The 26071-nt window shown below is 37.7% G+C and overlaps 1 protein-coding gene and 1 long non-coding RNA gene across 8 annotated transcripts in view; both read right to left on the bottom strand.

Annotated features, from left to right (window-relative positions):
- The window catches only part of LOC113657015 (sialoadhesin-like), a 230996-nt gene that overhangs the window by 87273 nt on the left and 117652 nt on the right, over positions 1 to 26071 (bottom strand). For 3 of the 7 annotated variants that reach the window (XM_047812238.1, XM_047812253.1, XM_047812258.1), the window contains 8 exons: positions 17711 to 17980; positions 12804 to 13073; positions 10497 to 10766; positions 10178 to 10423; positions 9972 to 10059; positions 9651 to 9726; positions 9281 to 9507; positions 8100 to 8403 (listed from right to left, as the gene is read on the bottom strand). In XM_047812238.1, the coding sequence (XP_047668194.1) occupies positions 8388 to 8403; positions 9281 to 9507; positions 9651 to 9726; positions 9972 to 10059; positions 10178 to 10423; positions 10497 to 10766; positions 12804 to 13073; positions 17711 to 17980 (1463 nt within the window). In that variant the 3' untranslated portion in view covers positions 8100 to 8387. Of the gene's footprint in view, positions 1 to 8099; positions 8404 to 9280; positions 9508 to 9650; positions 9727 to 9971; positions 10060 to 10177; positions 10424 to 10496; positions 10767 to 12803; positions 13074 to 17710; positions 17981 to 26071 lie in introns of those variants that run through there. The other 4 variants (XM_047812242.1, XM_047812250.1, XM_047812260.1 and 1 more) reach the window with 2 other exon arrangements.
- On the bottom strand, positions 21693 to 24276 carry LOC113657091. The gene is made up of 3 exons (XR_003444074.2): positions 23980 to 24276; positions 23816 to 23883; positions 21693 to 23735 (listed from the first exon to the last, which is right to left on the bottom strand). It is a non-coding gene; the product is annotated as an uncharacterized LOC113657091 (long non-coding RNA).

The following is a 26071-nucleotide window of genomic DNA, read 5'->3' as shown; positions in this document are numbered from 1 at the left end:
GAATAAGGGAAACTAACTTACATCTCTTTCGCCATTCTGCTTCATAATTTCTATCCATCACATGTTCACACCCCCACAAGACACACTCACGCCTCTTATACCACAACTACCCACTTCATGTAAGTTACTACCTTACAAAAGAGCCTAAGAGGAGGTAAGAAAAAAAGAGATCTCTGCTATTTTGCTTAAGCCATTTAAGTCTTATTCTATTTAAAATTATTTAATTTAGCTTATTTTGTAACTGCTAGACAGAAATAGAAATGGACAGGAAGCCTATGTTGCGCTGACATCTAACTAACGAAAGAAAAGTAAAAGAGATCAGCAGAGTGCAAAGTCATAGTGAGGCTTGTGTTTATATGACTTTTTAAATGAATGTTACCTCAGGATATGAAACAGGAGAACTCATTTCTTGTTGTAAACTAATCATTGTTTAATGGTTTGATTCAATAACGCAGATAAAAAGAAAAATAGGCAAGGCATCTTCATTAGCTGAACTTTAGCTAAGTCTGGAGTTTTACACATAGCGTCAACATTGCAGCAAGTGAATAGTTTTTCCAAGCTGCCACATAAGTATTAATTCACAATCAATCAATCAATCAATCAATCAATCAATCAATCAATCAATCTCACATTAATATTTTTTTTATTATACTTAGAGGAACAATGGTCTACGAAGCCAGAATCATGCTGCTGTTCCTGCTGGGGTATATTACAGGTAAGGGCTTATACAAAATTATATATTTATAATTATACAAAAAATTATATATTTATAATTTTGTTCATAAGTGATTAGTCTAACATAATTACTTCATACTAGAGGAATCTTCCGCTGCTACATGGGATACATTAGTCATGCTATTTTCCCCAGTTTTTTTATTTAAACAAACAAATAAATAAATAAATAAATTGAAATAAAATAAATTGAAATAAAATAAATAAATAAACACAACAACCACCAAATGGACAAGTTGGTAGTTTGCTGACATGGATAAAACTGTCAGAATGATAAAACTATGATGATCTAGAACTTTGTGCTGGTTCTGCAGCTTCTTTTGCTAAATGGATTAAATTAAGATTTTCAGGCTTTGAGGCTACAAAAAAAAAAACCCTATAAAAAGCAGTTTATTCATGGGTTACACCTTTCTGTGTGTAGGCTGAAATAGATTTGAAAAACGTTTGAAACTATTCTTTATTTAGCGAATGATATACAGAAGGGCTGTTTACTCTGATCTGAGAACAGCTTTAAATGCTTGTTTTGTAAGGTGGGCTTATAGGCTGTGACTCGAGGAGGCTGATCTCAGAGCGGTAGAGAGAAAGAAGGAGAGAGAGAGGGAGAAAGACTCCTCTGTAAATGAATGGTGGATGATTTTGTTTGTTCTCACTTTCAAAAGCTCTTAATAATCAAATGATGTGATTAAGACAAACCAAGTGATAACCGTTTAATAATAATAGTAATAGTAATAATAATAATAACAATTATTATTGTTATTATTATTATTACTATTACTATTATTATTATTATTATTATATAGTGGCCAGCAGGTGGCACTGTTATTCTCAGGTGCTGGTTTTTATAAGACCAGATTTCATGTCAGTACACCAAAGTGTTATGGTCAGATATAACCTCACCATTTTTTACTTGTCATATTCATAAACATTAACGGTTTGATCTTTCAAAAAACTTGGAATAACTTTTGGGCTTCATTCATTGTCTGAATATAACACAGAATATAGTTAAAAAAGAAAAAGTTATCGAAGATCTTTGTGCTTGAACCATTAATTTGAACATGTGCATTCAAATGAACACGTGCTTTATAATCTGTGTTTGATTCTAAACAAGTTTATAGTTTTTTTCATATTTCACTGTGTAAACATTTCAGTTTCAGTGTCAGGTATCCAGAACGTGGAGGTATCATGCTCTCATAAGAACATCTGTGCCCTGAGACAGTCATCTGTGAACCTGATTTGCTCCTACTCAAATATCAGCATCATCACTGGATTCTGGTTCAGCCTAAAGGACAAAGCTAAATGGAGGGAGGAGGAACATCCAGAGGATTTAACTTTAGACTCTGACTACGCCGGACGTGTGAACTACAAAGAGATGACAAACATAACCTTCACCCTTACAATAACAGACCTGAGAGAGAGAGACTCGGGGGAGTATCGCTTAGTGCTCGTAACGGACAAAGGAGAGAAATACATGAGCTCCACTGGAGTTACTCTGACAGTTACAGGTAACAGAGCAGCTAGTCTGGAATAACCAGTGCTATTGTACATGTCTGAAGTGAAACATTCACCTTTAACTTCTTTTAGACCTGCAAGTGATCCGTGGTACCACACAAGATGTTCTCACCTGCCACACTTCCTGTCGCCTAACCTTTGCTACTAAAGTGTACTACTGGTACAGGAACGGACAATACTTAGAGAAATACAAAGACAACCAGGGAACTTTCCGCTTAACAAAGACTGAACAAGGCAGTTACTCCTGCTCTGTTCAGGGCTTTAATGAGATTCTTTCTACTTCTCTATGTGAGTATTAATTTCTCTTCACTGAAATGACTCGTGGGTTAGTTTTGCAAACTGTTATGGTTTATGGTAGGGGCTAAAGCTTTTAAAGTTAATTGCAAACCATCCCATCCAGTGACCTGTTCTTTATTTCAGGTGTTGTCAGAGACTGTTGGAGTGTGACCTACCCAGACAAAAGAGTCTGTGCTCTGGAAGGATCTACAGTGGAATTTACTGGAAATTACATAACTCCCGATGGTCAGAGTGTTAATGGAATAATCTGGCATTCTAAGGAGTTCCAAAACCTGGAGCATGAAGAACAGTTTGTTAATCGAGTTAAATATGTGGAACAAAACAGAAACTCAGCTTTGAACATGAAGGAGCTGACAAAGGAAGACTCTGGAGAATATCGGCTTAGAATAACTATTCAAAGTGTAGGATTCTCTGGTAGACCTGGAGTTGTTCTGAATGTTACAGGTTAATATCCTCCACTGAACTGTCTCTACTTCTGGTCTCTCTGTGTCGATGTCCGTCTGTTAAATAATCTCGTTCATTTATTTTGTGCATGTTCAGATCTGCAGGTAAAACTGAGTCACTATGCAGTGGCATCAGAAGAACAGACGACAGTAACGCTGGGCTGCATCACCTCCTGCACTCTGCCCAACAGCCCCATTTACATGTGGTACAAGAACGGACAGCCCGTTATTAGCAAACTCACCAAACACAACAAACTCTACCTGATCTCCAGCGACGATGCAGGGAACTACTCGTGTGCCGTGAAAGGACGTGAGGATCTCCGTTCTCCTGAACAAATTGTTACATGTGAGTAAAAAAAAAAAAAATCATTATTCCTTACATATGTCCTGATTCACAGCAATGAGTTACCTAGCACATGTAAAGCAGAGCAGATACAAACAAGCGTCTGGAGATTTATCACATTTATCACGAGACTAACAATATATTCATAAACGCATCAGTTCCAGATGTTGGTCTTTGCTCAGAATGTCCTAAAGGGAACAATATCGGCATCATAGCTGGAGCAGCAGTCGTTCTGGTTTTAATAATCATTGCAGGATCTCTGTGGATATGGTATGTACAGAGTTACATCTTTTACAGGATCATTGACAGACTGCATTTGCTCAAAATACTTTTGATTTTCTCAGGAGAAGAAAGTCCAAATCAGGTCAAAACCAAAGGTCTACTGAGGACTCGGTTCCTCCGAGTCGACAGGTGGCTGTCGTGCCTCAGGATGACGTTCAGTACTCCAGCATTCTCTTCTCTTCCCATACTCAGGGATCATCTCAACCCACACAGGAACATGAGCAGGTCCAGTATGCGGAGGTGAAACTCAAACATCCTGCTGCTGCCATCTAGTGGTAAAGATTTGGGGCAAATGCAATCCGTTTGTAAATAAATAGCACAAATATCAGAGATCCACCACCTTGTGTCCAGCCTCCTCAATCCAACATCTAAAGATTTAATAGAATAATAGCATCGAGTGAGTGTATACTTTGTAGATATGTATAGTTAGGATTGAGTAAAGAAGGGATAAAAGAATATATACATAGATTTTTTTGGATAGTGAGTTATACCACATATTGTATGTATGTATATATTATATATATATAAAACGATATAAATTAGAATATAATGCATTTTTAGTGCCAACAAATTGTTTGTCTAATGTCTTATTGTGTGTGCTTTATTATTTTACTCTTCTCAAATAATGCATTTTATTCAATTGAAATATAGCATTAATGATTTTTTGTGTTATGAATGGTTTGTACTGTTTTCTACCTGTAACTTGCAGTTTGGTTTCCAGCCCTGTAATAAATACTATAATTGCTCTTATTCCATGCAATACTGAATTCAGTCTTCTTCCGAGTTTTTTTTTCTGGTCTGGGAATAAGATTCCTTCATCTGAACAACTCTATATTTTCCTGAGGCTTACATAGGGCTTACCTGGTTTTTAGGTTCACCATTTAGGCTCCTTTATATAGTGGACATGTCCTTTAGGAACCAGTGACAGAAATCTTTGGTAGCTGATGATCCTGTAGCAGTGAAACTCAATTCAGCTTTAAATGTTGGAGTTACAGTACAAACTTGGCATTAATGCGGTGTGGTTAATTATATAATTGATCCACAGAACTATATATATTATATAAAACTTCACAGAAAAAATACTATATTTTATTCTGTATTTTTCTGTTTTTTTTGTAAATGAAAATAATTATCTGTATTTTAACACGATCATTATATAAAGGTTAATGACCATACTAACTTATTATTTATAACCACTACATTTCTGTCATTTTTAAAGCAAATCTTATTAATTTTAGATTTATGTACTTTTACATTCAAATTTGTGCATACAAATTGAGCAAATTTAATCTTTTTATTTTTTATTTTTTGCACGTGTGTGAGAGAGAAAAATACCACGAGGTAAGATACAGTAAAGCAAATCTAGGAGAAGCATAAAAGTTAGAAGTTACTTGAATGTATCCTAACATGTCCTGTCCTACATGTCAGTATCCCATGCTACTAGCATCCTAGTACAGTGTAAATATAGTCCAATAGTCCATTACTGAACACACACAAACACACACACACACAAACCTAAGAACAATTTAGATTTCTCAATTCATAGAATATGCATGTTTAAAAAAAATCAGAATCCCTAAAGAAACACACGGAGAACATGCAAGCAAGTTGATTCCATGTACTTCTTGTGAGCCAACATGCCGCTTCAAACACTAGTACGAGTGCCATTTAAGGAGCACATTAACTCCATTATAAAATGTGTTTTAGTTTTGGGGGGAAATATTTTCATATAAAAAAATCATAAAAATTATACGAAAAGACAATTCTCCAAAGTAAGTGATGTAGTATAACTATCAGGACATCAGTGATGTGTGAGCTGAATTTGGTGACAGTACAGTGTATTACAGTGAAGTTATTGACTTTTTTTTTTTGTAATCGCTTTTCGGGTTTTGCACTTTGCAGACGGTCCTTTGGAATATGTCTCTTAGGTGTTAGCACATAGAGACATATGTATTTTGTCCACCCCGGAGGAAAGCTGATATTGAGAAAAATTGGGTTGTAGCTGCCTCTCTACATTACTACCAGGGGCGGTTCTAGGATTTCATCTTTAGAGGGTTTTAGCCCTCAGTGTGAATTTAAAACAAGAAGAGTTTAATATTATATATTATATGACTACATAGTTAGCCAAAAGTTATGGTATTGTTTAAAATGGCAAAATAAATGGACACCAAAATTTTATGCATGATGTAATGATGCCTGTCTTGAATCAAATCAGTTTATGTATGTGTGCATTCTCTACAATCAGTGTGTCCAATGAATGCAGTCATTAATAAAAAAAATATTCACAAGACAAAGATCAAATCAATAAATGCTATTTTTATTTAGTATTGAATGGATTGTTTGCATTAATATTTTGTATGTGCTATCAACTCTGGTAGTAAGAATAGTGAAATTTCACTGCTTTTGGTTGCCGTCTTTGCGGTTTCCCTCCAGCTCTGACTGCGCGTGCACGCTGCGCTTGCCTGTGCTTTTGCGTACAAATCAAGCAGACAGCTGAAGACGCACTATTGAAAGACTACAACGCAAGCGCGTAAAAGCAAAGTAAAAAAATCGCTCTTGCCAATCACTTACCTGAACGTAGCTTACACAGTCGTGAGGAAAGCAGAAATGCCGCCCGCTGCCCGAGTCTCAGTCAAATTCGCGCCGTAGTCTCACTCCACCAATAGGAGGGAAGATGCATAGCAACCTGAGGTGTGGAACGGAGGATGTCTGCCGCACTTGATTTCAGGATTCCTGTGTTTTTCCACATATAAGCCAAATGTTTACCACAAGTCGGTGTTTCTCACTGTGTACCATAGCTCAACCACATATGGTTCTCATGTGTTCGTTATCATCTGGGCCATATACCTCAAAATGAGTTGTGAACCAGGAGAGCATTTCCCGCAGATTTTAAAGTTATGGCAAAACAAATATGGCCACAATTTAGCCCATATCAATAATACCCGCATGTGGCCCAAACTTAATTGCTATCTGGGTCCATTACTGTCGATACTCATTTCTGTTCTTGTGCAGGTAATGACACTGAAACATTTTTATATTCAGCCATTTAAAAATGTTTAAATAAACATTGCATATGATCAGTGTGATGGAGTTGTGAACAGACTGAGAGACAGATGGACTGATTTTTAGACCTATATAGGAATTAAATGACCAACTGTTTAAAAATGTGTTTAAAAATGTAAGTGTGGAAATACTATGTGTCTTTATTATTATTTACTATTTATTATACATTGTTAATATTTTACGCAAACACTGCGATAAAAACACCATTTTGAACAATTAATTAAATATAACAGCCTACAAATAAAACTAAACATTTACACATAAAAATTTTAAACAAGCCTTGGTTTCACGTAACTGTTGCTGTCACCACGCTAAAAGAATTCCTGTTGGCTGGAAACTGGCCAATGACGACCGTTCCGCCATTTCGATTTTGAAAATAGATCAGTTTAAGTTGTTGTGTGCCGCCATCCTCACTACTACTCGGTCGGTACACTGGTATGGTCCTAGGATTATTTTACTGCTATTATTTTGACTGCTAATGCTAATGCAGGGGATGTGGTAGCTCAGTGGTTAAGGTATTGGGCTACTGATCGGAAGGTCATGGGTTCGATCACCCAGGTCCACCAAGCTGCCACTGCTGGGCCCCTGAGCAAGGCCCTTAAACCTCAGTTGTAAGTCACTCTGGATAAGGGTGTCTGCTAAATGCCGTAAATGTAAATCTTTTTTTTTTTTTTAACAAATCTGAGTCGTGAGATCTCATCTATGAACAAAGATATCCTGCAAAGATATCAGCGATGGCAATGCAATATTATGATTTGCCTTAATTTATCTATCCCATACTAAACATTTTTATGTTAGGCAAATAAATATGTAAACAAATAATGCCGAATAAGTAATTGTAAGTGTTTTAAGTGTGATTTTGTTGCTACAGGTTGCTAGTCTTTACTATCAACTGCGCTAGCAGGCGTTCAAGCTACTGGCTTGCCACTAATACATTGTGGAAGGAGACCGATTATATATAAAATTCACAAGTGTTTATCTGCATCATATGCAATGAGAGATAAAGGAGAAGCACTGTGTGGTTTTTGTGGAGAAAGTGCTAGACTTCCTTCCTCAATTTCCTTAAATAATTAAAATGGTTTGTTTCGTTATGACTGAACCCTGGGGCATTAGCTTTACAGTAAATCACTGTCTGCATTTAAATATAGAAGGACCGAAATATTCTTCAAGCCAAGCACATAAATATAAAGGTTTTCACCACATTTGAGTTTATTGAAGCTTGAAGACGATACTGAGATGATTTCACGAGTTGAAACTGCAACCTTTTGTCTTTATGTGACTCGAATGAATAAAAGAATTCTATTTTTATTAAAATAAATTACTGTGTGTATACACTACACTGTGAAAAGGACTAAAACTGTAATAAATTTTAATATGGTATTAAAATGCAATTATACAAAAAAGCATCAAATTCAAAATAAAAACGAAAGATAACATCACAAAGTGGGTAGAAAATAAATAAAATAAATAAAAACAGTGAAAACAATAATAACCAATAATGCTTAATACTTGGAATTAGTAAACTGATCGGCTACAGTATTTTTATATTTAAGGTTTAAAACATAATATAATATTAATATACATAATATTTCTAAGCTATCATCTAAACTAACACAAATTGCTTACATAAATAATCTTTTTGAGAAAAAAAAAGAACAGGTTATGTTTATGGTCGTTTTAGACTCTTCTTATTCACTGGTTTTTGTAGACAGACTGCTCTAGATTTCATCCTTCCTGCAAAACATGAAATCAATCCAGGGATTTTAATTTCTGAACAAAGAAACTTCCAGAAATTTCAAAATTGCAACAAATTTTTAATTTGTTTATCGATTAATTTTGTTAATTTATTTCATTATTTTGTATTACTAATTTATTCCGTTCTGATACGAGCATGTAGATGAATGGTAAAGCTGACAGAGAGCTGACAGTGAAATGACAGTGAAATGAGAAGAAAATGATGAAAAAAGAGGGAATTTCTTGCAGGCAGAAGTGGATTTTTTTTAGTCATGTTTATGGCAATTAAAAAAAGGAAATTAAACCAAATAATCTTTATTCATGGATTTGTATTGCTTTGTTTTATGTAATGGATATTTATAATACCAGTAAAATTGAAATTTAAAATAATCTGGGTATAAATAACATAATTTAAGCCAAACAATCAAGGTTAACTTTGAGTCTACATAATTATACATTTACACAAACTCATGATCTCTTGGAGGACATAAAGTATGAATGTTTTGATAGAACACTGAATATCTTACATAAATTCATTCATATTCAGCTTGTTGAATGAGTCACTGATAATTTTGATTTAGATTTTTTTTTCTAACACAGTTATGTGCTTTCATTTTCATTTACTTTCTATAGACTTTATTAAAAAAATTATATTAAAAAAAAACTACATATGCACAGTTTTAATTTGTTGGAGTTTTGGAAAATGGGGTCTAGTTTGAACTAAATGCATGAAGAAAAGTAGCTCAACAAATTGATTTACACAAAGACAATCATGATTTTATTGTAACTTCTCTGTTAACTGTAGCTCCGCCTGTGACTTTGTTTTTCCCCCAAGAGAAAGTGGAAAGACAGAATCGTTGTCGTTTGCATCACCTACCGATCAGCTCTTGATTTGACGAAGTTCACCGTGGCATATTCTACTTCCTCTTCCTGGTTGAGAGCCTTTGGCTTTTGAACGGTTGAGTAGAGAGGCACTTCCTGTGTTTGGTTAGGTTGGAAAAAAACGCTGGCGTACAGAACCGTGTCCTGATCTTCTGGGGAGGCTGTTTGTGTGGGGTCAGAGGTCATGGCTGAGATGTTACCGTATACAGGGGCAGAGTCATCCTGAGAGAGAGAGAGAGAGAGAGAGAGAGAGAGAGAGAGAGAGAGAGAGAGAGAGAGAGAGAGAGAGAGTGAGAGTGAAAGTGAGTGTTAAATCTGCTTTGACTTTTTTAATGAAGAAAACTGACTGATTCCCTAAAACTCACATTGCAGTTCTCCTCACTCCTGACTGTGGGTGCTGGTGCTTTTGCTCTTCTCCTGTTGGAATATATGCCATAAAACCTACAACATCACCATTAATTAATTTATATATTCTACATGAGTGAATTTAACTGCAATGATGTGTGGAAAAATTAAATCACTGGTTCTCAAAGTGGTGTACATGGACTTGTGTTTTCCTGAATTTCCAAGCCTTTATTTTGGGGAATGTTACTCCAGATCTTTTTCAGTAATGAGCCTAAGATTTGATATGTGGATTATTTGTAGAGTGGGATTAATGAATTGTCAATGGAATGTTGGGTACTTACCTCACCCACAGAACAACAGCAATGACCAATATAAGTAAAGCAATAGCGAGTCCAGAGACCACGTATTTCACAGCACTGCTATCTGTATCTGTTAGCAACAATCCACATGTTAAACAATAGCTGAAACATGGTCTTGAATGGAGAAAAGAAAAAGTAATGTATGATCCCATCAAACAAAACATTGCATTCTTGTGAGAAACGAGTACCTGATGTATCTGGCCATTCTGATGAATTGGATGATCCAAATCCATTCCTTGCTGTACAGTAGTGAAATCCATCTGCTCTTGAGGATAAAGTTAAACTGGTACCATTTCTGATCAATATCAGACCTTCTTTTGTTTTCCTGTACCATGTGTAAGAGCTGTTGGGGTTGGAGTCACTTGTGCACAACAGAGTGACCATATCACCAGACACGGATGGAATGACGGTCACAGATAGGTTTCGTGGTGGGTCTGATTAGAAATGGTGGTTGATTAGACAACAAATGTATTAAATTTAGCAAAAATAAATAAAAACAATACCTACAGAACACATCCAGGTGTATTGGTGTAGAGTTGTGGTGTCCCAGCTTGCTGTGAGCAGTGCAGTAGTACAGTCCTGTGTGCTGGGAGCTGATCTCACTGATGCTGTAATTCTGGCCTGTTATCAGCAGTGTGTCTGCAGCTGAACTCTGTTTAAACCAGGTATAGTTGAGAACAGGAGGGTTTGCATCACTGCTACAGCTCAGAGTCACTGAATCCCCCTCCACTGTGTCTCCAGAGGGAAGAACCACTGCTGTGGTGTTTTTAGGAGAATCTAAAACAGACACAAGGTCTTAATATTAAAAGCCTCATTTAGGAAGCTGGTTATGAATGAATTTACACACAGGAGCTTCTAAACAAGAAACATGGTAGTCCTGAATATCCAATTAGTATGGAAAACCTCTTGTATTCTATAAGTATAAGACAAATCACTAATATAAACATCAACTGATGATAAATTTAACCTCAATTATCAATGAAAGAAAGCAAGCCACAAGTAAAAGCAGCTAGAAAAGAAATATAGTGTACAAAAGAGGAAGAGTGAAAGATTACTTTCAGCAAATATAAATCTGGCTTGGTGGACAAACCCCAAGGTCACTCACTCTCTCTGTGGTTCATTGAGGCCGTTATGTATAATTTGTCCAATCACATTATTTGTTGTATAGTATGTTCACTGAGATCACAGCTGCCACGTGCCTAAGCAAAATTACTGCACACCATCTGTGGTTGTTAGTTTTGTCTGCAATTACGTGAAGCCATGTGGAAGTAAAACAACACCTTAAGAAGTAATCTGAAGACTGTGAGACCTGAGTCCTGTAGAGATGCTGAGTATAGATTTTATTATAAATAACCTCAGGTGACCAAAAAAGAAAAAAAAAAGTTGTTCCCATAAACACAACCGACATTCAGAAACCATTTGGGGAAAATGTTCTTTTTGGACATTAGTGGCATTCTCCTTGCAACTCTGCTGTGCACACCAAGGTTGTTCAGTGTTCATCTGGTGGCAAAACATTAACATTAACAAAAGTAAAAGAGGCCTTTAGTTGCTTAGACGTCACCCTGGGTTCCGTTCTAACCCAACAGACTATTTTGATTTTGGACTGCTTCTGGGGAGGGTAGTAATGGTCTTACACTTCCTCCATTTATACAGAATCTGTCTGACTATAGATTTGTTTATTGGATTTAAAAACTAATCCTACAAACATCACTGAACTGAAAAAATGTTGTAAAGAATAGAGAGACAAAGTTTCTCAGATATACACCGATCAGGTATAACATTATGACCACTGACAGATTGAAGTGAATAATACCGTATTCTCCGGACTATAACTTTTTTCCCATGCTTTGAACCTTGCAGCTTAAACAATGAAGCGGCTAATATATGGATTTTTCCAGCTTTCAATTTTTTTTTTTTTTTCAAAAAAAAACCAAAACACATTCTGTGATGTGCACAGTTTTTTAACGGCATGAAGCTTTCATTAGACCAATGAAATTGCAGAACGGGTTGAAGGTAGGGTCTCCAATGTTTGAGAAATGCTTCAGAAAACTGAGTCGGGACCACAAACTAAAAATCAAAACAAAAATCAAAACAAACGTGTAGCCAATGAGCAGAAAGGGGCGGGAGAGAGTGTTCAGTGCGCATGTGTGACGTTAGCAGAAAGCGTTCTTAACATTGACATGGAGGATAAAAACAAAGAAAGAAAGCGAAGAAAGGCTTACGATAATGCAACAAGTAGGACGTGTTAATATAGGATCAGCTTTCCAGCGCTGGAGAGAATTGAAGGAGCGGGAAGTCGGCCACATATTCACAGGTTGGAGTTTCCCGAGTCAATAACTCCTGAGCTACAGTAAACGCTGTTACTAGCAAAACACGGTTGTAACTGCCTCTCTACATTACTACGATAGAAAAGGTGTTATTTGTTTAGTAACAGCATTTAGCTCAGGAGTTATTGACTCGGGAAACAACAAGGAGTTTGAGATGTTGGCTTGGCCTCCAATTTACCAAGATCTCAATCCAATCGAGCATCTGTGGGATGTGCTGAACAAACAAGTCCGATCCATGGATGCACCTTAGAAAACTTAAAGGATCTGCTGCTAACATCTTGGTGCCAGATACTTACTTTCCCCCCACTTGGTTTCTAAATATTAGTTTACATTTTGTGAAACAATGTCTACATGTTGAAACCTAATTTATTTTTGTTGTCACTTGAGGTTATTGTTATTGAAGTAGTGTGTTCTTTGTTTTTACCCCCATGCCTGTATATATAACAGTTTTTTTATGAGTACATTCATATTAAGGGGTGTCACATACACAACACATCCAGGTGTGTAGGTGTAGAGTTGTGGTGTCCCAGCTGGTTGTGAGCAGTGCAGTAGTACAGTCCTGTGTGCTGGGAGCTGATGTTACTGATGCTGTAATTCTGGTCTGTTATCAGCAGTGTGTCTGCAGCTGAACTCTGTTTAAACCAGGAGTAGGTGAGAACAGGAGGGTTTGCATCACTGCTACAGCTCAGAATCACTGAAAGCCCCTCCACTGTGTCTCCAGAGGGAAGAACCACTGCTCTGGTGTTTTTAGGAGAATCTAAAAACAGACACAAGGTCTTAATATTAAAAGCCTCATTTAGGAAGCTGGTTATGAATGAATTTACACACAGGAGCTTCTAAACAAGAAACATGGTAGTCCTGAATATCCAATTAGTATGGAAAACCTCTTGTATTCTATAAGTATAAGACAAATCACTAATATAAACATCAACTGATGATAAATTTAACCTCAATTATCAATGAAAGAAAGCAAGCCACAAGTAAAAGCAGCTAGAAAAGAAATATAGTGTACAAAAGAGGAAGAGTGAAAGATTACTTTCAGCAAATATAAATGTGGCTTGGTGGACAAACCCCAAGGTCACTCACTCTCTGTGGTTCACTGAGGCCGTTATGTATAATTTGTCCAATCACATTATTTGTTGTATAGTATGTTCACTGGGATAACAGCTCCCACGTGCCTAAGCAAAATTACTGCACACCATCTGTGGTTGTTAGTTTTGTCTGCAATTACGTGAAGCCATGTGGAAGTAAAACAACACCTTAAGAAGTAAACTGAAGCCTGTGAGACCTGAGTTCTGTAGAGATGCTGAGTAACCCTAACCCTAGATTTTATTATAAATAACCTCAGGTGACCAAAAAAGAAAAAAAAAGTTGTTCCCATAAACACAACCAACATTCAGAAACCATTTGGGGAAAATGTCAAGGGCAGCAATGTTCTTTTTGGACATTAGTGGCATTCTCCTTGCAACTCTGCTGTGCACACCAAGGTTGTTCAGTGTTCACCTGGTAGCTAAACATTAACATTAACAAAAGTAAAAGAGGCCTTTAGTTGCTTAGACGTCACCCTGGGTTCTGTTCTAACCCAACAGACTATTTTGATTTTGGACTGCTTCTGGGGAGGGTAGTAATGGTCTTACACTTCCTCCATTTATACAGAATCTGTCTGACTATAGATTTGTTTAGTGGATTTAAAAACTAATCCTACAAACATCACTGAACTGAAAAAATTTTGTAAAGAAGAGAGAGACAAAGTTTCTCAGATATACACCGATCAGGTATAACATTATGACCACTGACAGATTGAAGTGAATAATACCGTATTCTCCGGACTATAACTTTTTTCCCATGCTTTGAACCTTGCGGCTTAAACAATGAAGCGCCTAATATAATGGATTTTTCCAGCTTTCAATTTTTTTTTTCTTCAAAAAAAAAAAACATTCTGTGACGTGCTTATTTTTGGCGGCATGAAGCTTTCATTAGATCAATGAAACTGCCGAACGGGTTAAAGGTAGGGTCTCCAATGTTTGAGAAATGCTTCAGAAAACTGAGTCGGGACCACAAACTAAAAATCAAAACAAAAATCAAAACAAACGTGTAGCCAATGAGCAGAAAGGGGCGGGAGAGAGTGTTCAGTGCGCATGTGTGACGTTAGCAGAAAGCATTTTTAACATTGACATGGAGGATAAAAACAAAGAAAGAAAGCAAAGAAAGGCTTACGATAATGCAACAAGTAGGACGTGTTAATATAGGATCAGCTTTCCAGCGCTGGAGAGAATTGAAGGAGCGGGAAGTCGGCCACATATTCACAGGTTGGAGTTTCCCGAGTCAATAACTCCTGAGCTACAGTAAACGCTGTTACTAGCAAAACACGGTTGTAACTGCCTCTCTACATTACTACGATAGAAAAGGTGTTATTTGTTTAGTAACAGCATTTAGCTCAGGAGTTATTGACTCGGGAAACAACAAGGAGTTTGAGATGTTGGCTTGGCCTCCAATTTACCAAGATCTCAATCCAATCGAGCATCTGTGGGATGTGCTGAACAAACGAGTCCGATCCATGGACACACCATAGAAAATTTAAAGGATCTGCTGCTAACATCTTGGTGTCAGATACTTACTTTTTCCCCACTTGGTTTCTAAATATTGGTTTACATTTCATAATAACAATGAAAGAAAGCAATCCACAAGTAAGAGCAGCTAGAAAAGAAATGTACTGTACAAAAGAGGAAGAGTGAAATATTACTTTCAGCAAATCTAAATGTGGCTTGGTGGACAAACCCCAAGGTCACTCACTCTCTCAATTTGTCCAATCACATTATTTGTTGTATAGTATGTTCACTGAGATCACAGCTCCCACGTGCCTAAGCAAAATTACTGCACACCATCTGTGGTTGTTAGTTTTGTCTGCAATTATGTGAAGCCATGTGGAAGTAAAACAACACCTTAAGAAGTAAACTGAAGACTGTGAGACCTGAGTCCTGTAGAGATGCTGAGTATAGATTTTATTATAAATAACCTCAGGTGACCAAAAAAGAAAAAAAAAGTTGTTCCCATAAACACAACCGACATTCAGAAACCATTTGGGGAAAACGTCAAGGGCAAAGTAAAAGAGGCCTTTAGTTGCTTAGACGTCACCCTGGGTTCCGTTCTAACCCAACAGACTATTTTGATTTTGGACCTCTTTTGGGGGGGGGTAGTAATGGTCTTACACTTCCTCCATTTATACAGAATCTGTGTGACTATAGATTTGTGGAGTCCAAATTCTCTAGAGAAGATTTTGTAACCTTTTTTTCAGGAAGATGAGCAACAATAACTCTTTTTTTTTAAGTTCTGAGAAATCTTCCTTGTTTCTGCCTGCATCCACTTCCTCAAACATATGTTGTGAATATCAGACTTACTGTATATATACAGTATATCTGTTCTTTGAATAAAACAGGGAACTCAAGGAGACCTGATTGTCATCCCACTGATTGAAAACAGATAAACTGTCATTTGACCTTGAAATTAAATACTAAACCTAGAGGTTCACATACTTTTGCCACTCACATAGATCTAATATTGGAACATTTCCCTGAATAAAAAAATTACCACATATAATATATTTGCCTGATTTGTTTGACTTGGTTCACAGTGACTGCTTTTAGGACTTGTGTGAAAATCTGTGATGTTTTGGGTCATATTTATGCAGAAATGTAGAAATTTCCAAAGGGTTCACAAACCTTCAAGACATATTGTATATGTCTACAGCATGCCAAGAGGAAAGGACATCAACCATAACCTCATAGCAGACTTTTGCTGCTCATCAGTCTGTGAGGCGGTTATAGAAAGTAAGAAAGTATGGCTAGGAAAAAACCCTTCCCTCCTTAATCTGTTTAGAACCATATCCTTTGGATTGAGATCACGCTGGATATCTTTGATCAACGTGCGCAGCACCACAAACCAACACATCACTCCACCGGTCAAGAATGGTGGAGGAGATGTGATAATTTTTGCTCATTTTGTAGCCACTGGACCGGGAAGCTTAAAGTCATTGAGACAAATGTGAGGCCAACAAGACAGTGATCCCAAACACAGCAGAAAATCCATGTCAAAAAGAGGACAATGTCAAAGGGATTGGAACGAGCAAGTTAGAGTTCAGACCTGAACTCATTTGTTTGTTGTGCTGTAAACAAATGGCCTCAAACATCACTGAACTGAAAAAATGTTGTAAAGAAGAGAGAGACAAAGTTTCTCAGATATACACCAATCAGGTATAACATTATGACCACTGACAGATTGAAGTGAATAATACTGATTATCTCCATCACAGCACCTGTTATTGGGTGGGATACATTAGGAAAAAAGTGCATTTTTTTCCTCTCAAAGTTTATGTGTTAGAAGCAGGAGAATTGGGCTATCATAAGAATTTGAGCGAGTTTGACAAGGGCCAAATTATGATGGCTAGAAAACTGGGTCAGAACATCTACAAACCTGCAGCTCTTGTCTCACATTTTCTCAAAGCAACTATTAATGGTGGGAAGCGAAGGCTGGCCCGTGTGGTCCAATCAAATAGATGAGCTACTGTAGCTCAGATTGCTGAAGAAGTTCATGCTGGTTCTGATGGAAAGGTGTCAGAATACACAGTGCATCATAGTTTGTTGCGTATGGGGCTGCTGCATAGTCACAGACCAGTCAGGTTGCCCATGCTGACCCCTGTCCAATGTGGAAAGTGGCAACAATGGGCATGTTAATATCAGAACTGTAGCATGGTTCAGTGGAAGAAGGTGGCCAGGTCTGATGAATCATGTTTTCTTTTGCATCACATGGATGGCCGGGTGTGTGTGCATCACTCACCTGGGGAACACATAGCACCATGATGCACTATGGGAAAAAGGCAAGTTGGTGGAGGCAATGGGATACTGGGAAACCTTGGGTCTTGCCATCACTAAAGCATTGTTGTACACCCTTTCATAGACATGGTATTTTCTGATGTCTGTGGCCCCTTTTAGCAGGATAATGCACACTGCCACAAAGCAAAAATGGTTCAGGAATGGTTTGAGGAGCACAACAAGGAGTTTGAGGTGTTGACTTGGGCTCCGAATTCCCCAGATCTCAATCCAATCGAGCATCTGTGGGATGTGCTGAACAAAAAGTCTGATCCATGGACACACCATAGAAAACTTAAAGGATCTGCTGCTAACATCTTGCTGCCAGATACTTACTTTTCCCCCACTTGGTTTCTAAATATTAGTTTACTTTTTGAGAAATAATGTCTACATGTTGAAACCTTATTTTTTTGTTGTCACTTGAGGTTATTGTTATTAAACTAATGTGTTCTTTGTTTTTACCCCCATGTCTGTATATATAACTATTGTTTTTTTTATGAGTACATTCATATTAAGGGGTGTCACATACATAACACATCCAGGGGTGTTGGTGTAGAGTCGTGGTGTCCCAGCTGGTTGTGAGCAGTGCAGTAGTACAGTCCTGTGTGCTGGGAGCTGATGTTACTGATGCTGTAATTCTGGCCTGTTATCAGCAGTGTGTCTGCAGCTGAACTCTGTTTAAACCAGGAGTAGGTGAGAACAGGAGGGTTTGCATCACTGCTACAGCTCAGAGTCACTGAAACCCCCTCCACTGTGTCTCCAGAGGGAAGAACCACTGCTCTGGTGTTTTTAGGGGAATCTGAACAGAAATAAAACACCTGAATCAGCTGCTGTGTGTTCAGGATCAGTGTTTGATAGAGATGTAGATGGACTCTGAATGAGGAGAGTAAAATCCACACTCACACACTGGAGGAGAGAGGAGACTGTCATGGCCTTCAACAGCACAGCTGTAACTGACCGCACCACCGACTGCAGCTACAGAGCAGGAGGCAGATTTACACTCAGACACACGCTGTCCGTTCTTGTACCAGATGTAAGTGGGTTTGTTAGACAGAGTGCAGGTGGTGATGCAGCTCAGATCGATTTGTCCGCTACCCGAGTCTGATACTGTAACCTTCAGATCTGCAATCAATTAGAATGGATTGGTGTTATTTTCAAATGTAGAATATGTGTAACTGTTTACCTATAAGAACAAAAAAAGGTTTCTCATGCAGCATTACCTGTGACAGACAGAGAGACTCCAGGTTGTCCAGTGTATTTTAATTTAGGATCATCAGTGTAGAATCTGAACCTGTATGTTTGAGCGTCTCTCTCTCTCAGGTTAGTGATTCTCATACTACAATCATTCTGGGAGCTCTGTGTGTACTGCACTCGACCCTGATAATCCTCATCGTGTTTTACATCTTCAGGCTCAACATCAACCTGCTGTTTAATAAACCAGAACATTTTCATGACCTTGTATTTATTAGGGAAGGTGTAATAACTGTGTATGTCCACTGATGAGCTAATTAGACCACAGATAGTCTGGGTGGAGTAAGTCACACTCCAGCAGTTCTTCTCATCAAAAACACCTGAAACACACAAAATTAGTTAGAAATCTATAACTAAAAGAAATCTATAACTAAAGGTCACTCAGTTATGTATCACTACATGTGATTTTATTGTAATCTAACAAAAGCTGCCAGTGAGACAATGAGAGAGTGAGTGAAGTTTAAAGTGAGTTCTTACAGACAGCAGGAGAGCGAAGTTCCTCATGTCCTCTTACAGCACAGGAGAAGCTGCCTGCATCCTCACTGCTGACATCCAGTTCACTTCTGTCCTGGTCAGTAACACGCTGTCCGTTCTTGTACCAGATGTAAGCGGGGTTGTTAGACAGAGTGCAGGTGGTGGTGCAGCTCAGCTTCCTCTTCCAGTTGTACCAGTCTGATACTGTAACCTTCAGATCTGCAAACAATAAACATGGTTTAGTGTTATTTTCAAATGTAAAATATGTTCATAGGTAATTTAAATGTTTCATGCAGCATTACCTGAGACAGACAGAGAGACTCCAGGTTGTCCGGTGTATTTCCCTTTATCATCATCAGTGTGGAATCTGAACCTGTATGTTTGAGCGTCTCTCTCTCTCAGGTTAGTGATTCTCATACTACAGTCATTCTGGGAGCTCTGTGTGTACTGCACTCTGCCCTGATACTCTTCATCCTTTCTCACATCCTCCAGGTCTTTAATGAACCACATCACTTCTGTGACCTTGTATTTATCAGGGAAGGTGTAATAACTGTGTATATCCACTGATGAGCCAATCAGAGAGCAGACAGTCCGGCTGGAGTAAGTCACACTCCAGCAGCTCATCTCATCAAAAATGCCTGAAACACACAAAATCAGTTAGAAGAAAAGAAATCTACAACTAAAGCATTACTCAGTTATGTATCACTACATGTGATTTTATTGGAATCTAACAAAAGCTGCCAGTGAGACAATGAGAGAGTGAGTGAAGTTTAAAGTTTCTTACAGACAGCAGGAGAGCGAAGTTCCTCATGTCTTCTTACAGCACATGAGTAGCTGCCTGCATCCCGACTACTGACATCCAGTTCATTTCTGTCCTGGCCAGTAACACGCTGTCCGTTCTTGTACCAGATGTAAGTGGGTTTGTTAGACAGAATGCAGGTGGTGATGCAGCTCAGCTTCTTCTTCCAGTTGTCCAAGTCTGATACTGTAACCTTCAGATCTGCAAACAATAAGCATGGTTTAATGTTATTTTCAAATGTAAAATATGTTTATAGTTAACTTTAATATTTCATGCAGCATTACCTGTGACAGACAGAGAGACTCCAGGTTGTCCGGTGTATTTTCCTGCAGGATCATCAGTGTGGAATCTGAACTTGTATGTTCGAGCATCTCTCTCTCTCAGGTTAGTGATTCTCATACTACAGTCATTCTGGGAGCTCTGTGTGTACTGCACTCGGCCCTGATACTCTTCATCCTCTCTCACATCCTCAGGCTCAACATAAAACTCTTTAGTAAACCACACTGATTTTTTCACTGTGTGACTTGCAGGATATTTATAAGAGCAGGAAAGATCAACTGATGTGTTTTTTAGAGCACACACACGTTCAGCAGTGTAAGTCACACCCCAACACTGTTTACCCAGTACACCTGAAACACACAGAGACAGCAGTAAATTCCTATAAATGAATGCTATTATGGTGGGAAAACATGATAAATCCATCATTTAGATTGAGAAAGTTAAAAACTCCAGGTTTCTGCTCAGTTGCATGTTCTGAGTGGTTTTTGGCTAATATGATGTAACATACAGAGAATTAGTTACCTTGTAATACAGAATCTTGAGCATGTGAGTATATGATGACTGTATCTTTGACAAGTTAAATTTTCTCAATATGCTCAACAATAAAGTGATGACTGATGAAATCACTGCCTAGTAAAATTTGTTCCTGCATCAGACAGCTCATACCTCGGCTGATAAAGAAGCTCTACAGCAACAGCGCAGCGCAACGTGTTATTTTTAAGAACTTACAAACCATATGAAAACATTTATAGTAGAGTAGGAAGTTATGTCCATGTTTTCTTCTCTGTTTTCTAGAAAGCACTTCTCACTTCTATACATGAGGCAGATATGAACAAAAAACTACCAGGCTGCACACAAAATCTGCGTGTCCATCCCTGAGATAATTATAGGTTCAGGGTACAGGGTAGATACAGTGTACTTATTAAACACTACCACTGAATACATCAGAGGTTCTCAAATACTTGGAGTTAATTGAAGGGTTAATTATTATTTATACTATTATTATTTTTATTTTTAACACTTAAATTGACCCATTTATGACTCTTGATTCTCTCATTATATTTATTTACCACTGTAAATTAAACCAAACAAATAAACCAAACAAAAACAAGCAAAAAAAAAAAAAACCCACAAAAGTTAAACCCATGGAACCTGGTGGTCACTTACTATTGAAAATTATGAGAATCATCACAAGAGAGCTTATTTAAATTTATATTTGTGCACATCGTTGGTTGGATGCTGAAGGACAGATTTATTCTGACACTTACACACTGGAGGAGAGCGGTGTAGACAATAACGTGTGTGTATGTTTGTGTGTGTGTGTGTGTGTGTGTGTGTGTGTGTGTGTGTGTGTGTTACCTGTAACAGTCAGTTGAACTCCAGATGAAGCTGATATCCAGTCACTGCTCTGTGTTTTAAATCTAAAGTTATAAACTCCAGAGTCACTCACTCTCACATTCCTCACTGTCAGACTACAGTCAGACCCCCTGGTGTTTACAGACACACGTCCTGAATATTCTGGATCTTTGCTCAGGTCTTGTGGTTCTCCTTCAGAGCTCTGGACTCGATACCACTGTCTCTCTGTGACTCCAGAGTGACCAGGTGTAAATGTACAGGGAATAATTACTGTAGATCCAATAACACCACAGAGACTCTGAGAGGAGAAAGTTACACTGTGCTGAGCCTGAACACCTGGAACACACACACACACACACACACACACACACACACAATGTTGTAGATTTCTTCCTTCCTGCAATGTTTAAAAAAACAGTGCAGACATTTTCATTTGTGAAGAGACAAATTTAAAGGAAAAATTTTTCTCTCTAATAATAAAAACTGCATCATTCTCACATTTCTGAACCAAATTTATACACAGCAAAGTTGTGTATAAATGCATTGTTGGCCCGAAGTGTACTAAATATTTCTGCCAGATTTACACTCAATTTGCAAATTATACACACACACACACACACACACACACACACACACACACACACACACACACACACACACACACACACACACACACACACACACACACAGGACAAATCCATCGAATATGTGAGTTTACTATTGAATCTGCTCACCTTTTGCCTGTAAAACAATTTGGCTCACTCCCAGCTCAAGCTGTCAGTATAATCAAATATTAATAATCCAAAATTACTTATCTCAACAATTTAGTGCAATTTTAACAACAGACACCATCACAAAGCAGCTTTACAGAAATCCGGATGTAAATTTAAAACCCCAGAGGCGAGAGAAATAAATCTACATAAGATTTTATATGAGGAATAAACTAGGCTTATCTTCTACTGGGTGACACCAGATTATAGGGGAGATTAATAAGAAGACAGCTGGGATACACTAGCTGTTAACATCTATCAGATATCAACCGAAATCAAGTACATTACATTATACACAGAAACAGAAAGTAACATACAGTCTTACAGTTATTTTTGTGATAAACAAAAGACATTTAGGTTTGGGTTTAATAGATGAGCTGATGGATCAGAATTTTAGCTTTCATTTCCTGATTTTTACATCTAGATGTTTTAAACAACTTAGAACATTGGACCTTTTGCTTGAACACACCTATTTTTCAATTGATGAAATATATTTGAACATGTAACTGACAAGGCTCTCTTACTGCCCAGATGTGACCTGTTGGATTGAACACAACAACTGGTTGAATTGGAGGGTTGTCCAATTATATCCACAAAGGGCATGTGTGGGTGCAGGTTTTCGTTCCTGTTAAGCAGGAGTCGCACTTTAATCCACATATTTATTCAGTTGTTCTCGGCTATCAAGGTCGAGGTGTGGACCTTCTGTCTGGTTATAATGAAAACCTGCACCCACACCGGACCTCAAACTTCCCTGATAATTATTTGCTCTGAATGTCTACTCATGCATTGAGCCCAGGGTTTCAATAGTGAAGACGTATTTGTTGATGAACCACAATGGAAACCAGAGAGCTGTCTATAGGAGAGAAGCGAGACATTTTGAAGTTGGGGAAAAAAAAATTGGGGAAATCAAAGCTATTGCACAAACATTTGGTGTAGCCAATACAAGAATGTCCTGAAGAGAAACCACTTGAAGACGAACGACTACAGATCGAACAGGTCAGTTAAGAAAAACCAAAGGCAACTGATGACAAATACTGAGAGCTGTGAAGAAAAATCCAGAAACAACAATCAGTGACATCACCAATGACCTCCACAGGGCAGGGATGAAGGTGTCACAATTCAACACTGGAAGAATAAGAAGAGCAGAAATATTGTGACCATGCCACAAGATGCAAACCAATCATCAGTAAGAATCAGAAGGACCGATTTCACAAAGAAACACATAAAATTTCTGAAGCTAAGATGAAAGGCCAAAGTGTGAGGAAAGAAATGATCTGCTCTTGATCCAAAGCTCATCTGTGAAACATGGTGGTGGTGTCATGGCTCGGGCTTGCATGGCTGCTTCTGGAACATTCTCACTAATCTTTAATGATGATCTAACTCATGACGGTAGCAGCAGAATGACTTCAGAAATCAACAGAAGCATTCTGTCTGAAGATTACTGAGAAATGCAGAGAAATGAATAGAGAGGAACCTTGTTGTGCAAATGATTTACACAATGATTTAAAACACAACAAATTACTTTATCAGGAGGATAAAGTACAGTGACAATCCCCAAAAGACAATCACCAGACTTTAACCCACCTGAACAGCATTTCACCTCCTGAAGAGAACACTGAAAGAAACTGAAATCGGCCTTGTCACTTCAATACTTTCAGAGGAGACATGATATAGAAGTAATATAGAAATGCTTATAGAAGCTTACCTGTCATAAACATGAGAATTAGCGCTAGTGAAAAGTGCATTTTTTTAATCAGCATGGCTGCATCACCCCTTAAAAAGAGATTAGATTTAGTAGTAAGTATGCACATTAATACAGTGATACTTTTTCTATAATCATATCAATAAAATAATAAAACAGATTCTTACTTCAGTCAGAAATGTAGACAGAAAATTGTTCTGTTTGGCTCTGAGTGTATAGGCGCAGTATAAAACCCTGTTTGTATCCGAATGGGAGATATATGAATTATATTGGGTGATTACATAAATTACTACAAAACGATATTTTTGTAATAAATAAATGACAAAATGAATACAAAACCATTCACAGTATTTATGAGGAGAAAGGCTTATTTATATATTACAAATTATAAAAATAATTGCATATCACAAATGAGGTGCAAAAAGGCTTTTTAAATCCATTATAAAATATACAATCCTAATTGTTAGTTCATAAATAATAACATGTTTTGTATAAAATAAAAACTAAGATAAAATGTCTCTTCATTTCGTCCACAATTGTCTCTGCTTTTTCATCAGCTGTTACGCCTTTAAAGTATTCAGAAAGATTTTGCGGCTTCTTGCTGTTGCTCAAGAAAGAATTCGTCCGCTCAAAAAAAAAACAAAAAAAAAAAGCCTGAGCACAAGTCCACCGTCTAGGCGGCTTTTTGTGTTAAATGATATTTCCTGTCGCTGCACAGGCGCTTTTATTGTACATGACAGCTGATGTCCCGATGACCGGTCTTTGCATTACGATTAAATGCAGTATCAGTAAAGTAAAACATGTGATGTGCACTCAAGTTCGAGTGTATGCACTGTTTAAACGGGTGTTCTCAACTTCTCACTGATACTTTTGTGATTCACAGACTGTAAATAGGTTGTATTTTAGGCCCACAGTAAATTAGGCCTATTCTTTTCAGTTTTTCTGAGTATATTTATTTTATTTCTGATTTGAACAGAAACATGAGACACAAGGCAACCAAAACAGTTTTAAAAACCTTTGTAACTTAAGTTGTCAGTCGGAGTCTGTTGGGCCCCAGCTTTTGAATTGTGTTGGGCCCCAGCTTTTGAACTGTGTTACTGTTAGAGCCACCAGCACAATCACCAGACGATGCTGATCCAGTGAGCACTCCATCAAAGGCATACTGTAGGCCTGGCATGTCTTGTCTACAGCATCAATATGAATCTGATTAAATGTGATAGGGTGAAGGCCCCAGTGCAGCAGCAACAGCACATGATGGCTATTAGCGTCTATCACAAAGTTTTAAACAAATTTTACATCATGGCTGTGTCAAGAATATCACTGTGTTTATGAGGTAGTAATGATGAGATTTTGTGCTGACAGGTGAATTCTCTGGTATGTTGTTGGGAGACAGGGGGTATGGCCGCCAGCTAGTGTTAATTTTGTCACTTATTTTTTAATTAGTCTTAGTCTTAGTCTTGTGCCTAATGTCCTTGTTAGTTTTAGTCATATTTAGTCATTCACATGTCTTTTTTTTGTTAGTCAAGTTTTAGTCGACTAAATGTCTCGTCATTTTAGTCTAGTTTTAGTCAAAAGAAAACTCGAAGTAAATGACCAACTTAATGAAAGTTATACATGCTATTGCACACACCATTATAGATGATATTTGGAGCAATATTACATGGTATTGTTAAACTTGATTCCCTTACATATACATTTTCTTTTAAGCCTAGTTATTAATTTTGATTATGATTGTGACAGGGGAAGAGGTTTCAGGTTGGGGGTAAAGAGTTTTTTCTGTCACGACTTTTGGATAAGAAACAATATCAAGGCTATAAAACTTGTCCAAACTCCGCGAATCACAAAAGTATCAGTGAGAAGTTGAGAACACACGTTTAAACAGTACATACACTCGAACTTGACTCGGGAAACTCCAATCTGTGAATATGTGCCAACTTCCTGCTCCTTCAGTTCTCTCCAGCGCTGGAAAGCTGATCCTATATTAATACATCCTACTTCTTGCCTTATCGTAAGTCTTTCTTTGCTTTCTTTCTTTGTTTTTATCCTCCATGTCAATGTTAAAACCGCTTTCTGCTAATGTCACACATGCGCACTGAACACGCTCTCCGCCCATATTGACAAGAACCGCCCCTTTCTGCTCATTGGCTACACGCTTGTTTTGATTTTTGTTTTGATTTTTGTTTTGAATTTTGTTTATTAGTTAGCCGACAGTTTTCTGAAGCATTTCTCAAAAATCGGAGACCCTGCCTTTAAGGTTAG

The sequence above is a fragment of the Tachysurus fulvidraco genome, chromosome 1 (assembly GCF_022655615.1).
Source record: "Tachysurus fulvidraco isolate hzauxx_2018 chromosome 1, HZAU_PFXX_2.0, whole genome shotgun sequence".
Taxonomy (NCBI): Eukaryota; Metazoa; Chordata; class Actinopteri; order Siluriformes; family Bagridae; genus Tachysurus; species Tachysurus fulvidraco.
The sequence above is the reverse complement of the archived record's forward strand: the minus strand, read 5'-3'. Positions and strand labels throughout refer to the sequence as shown.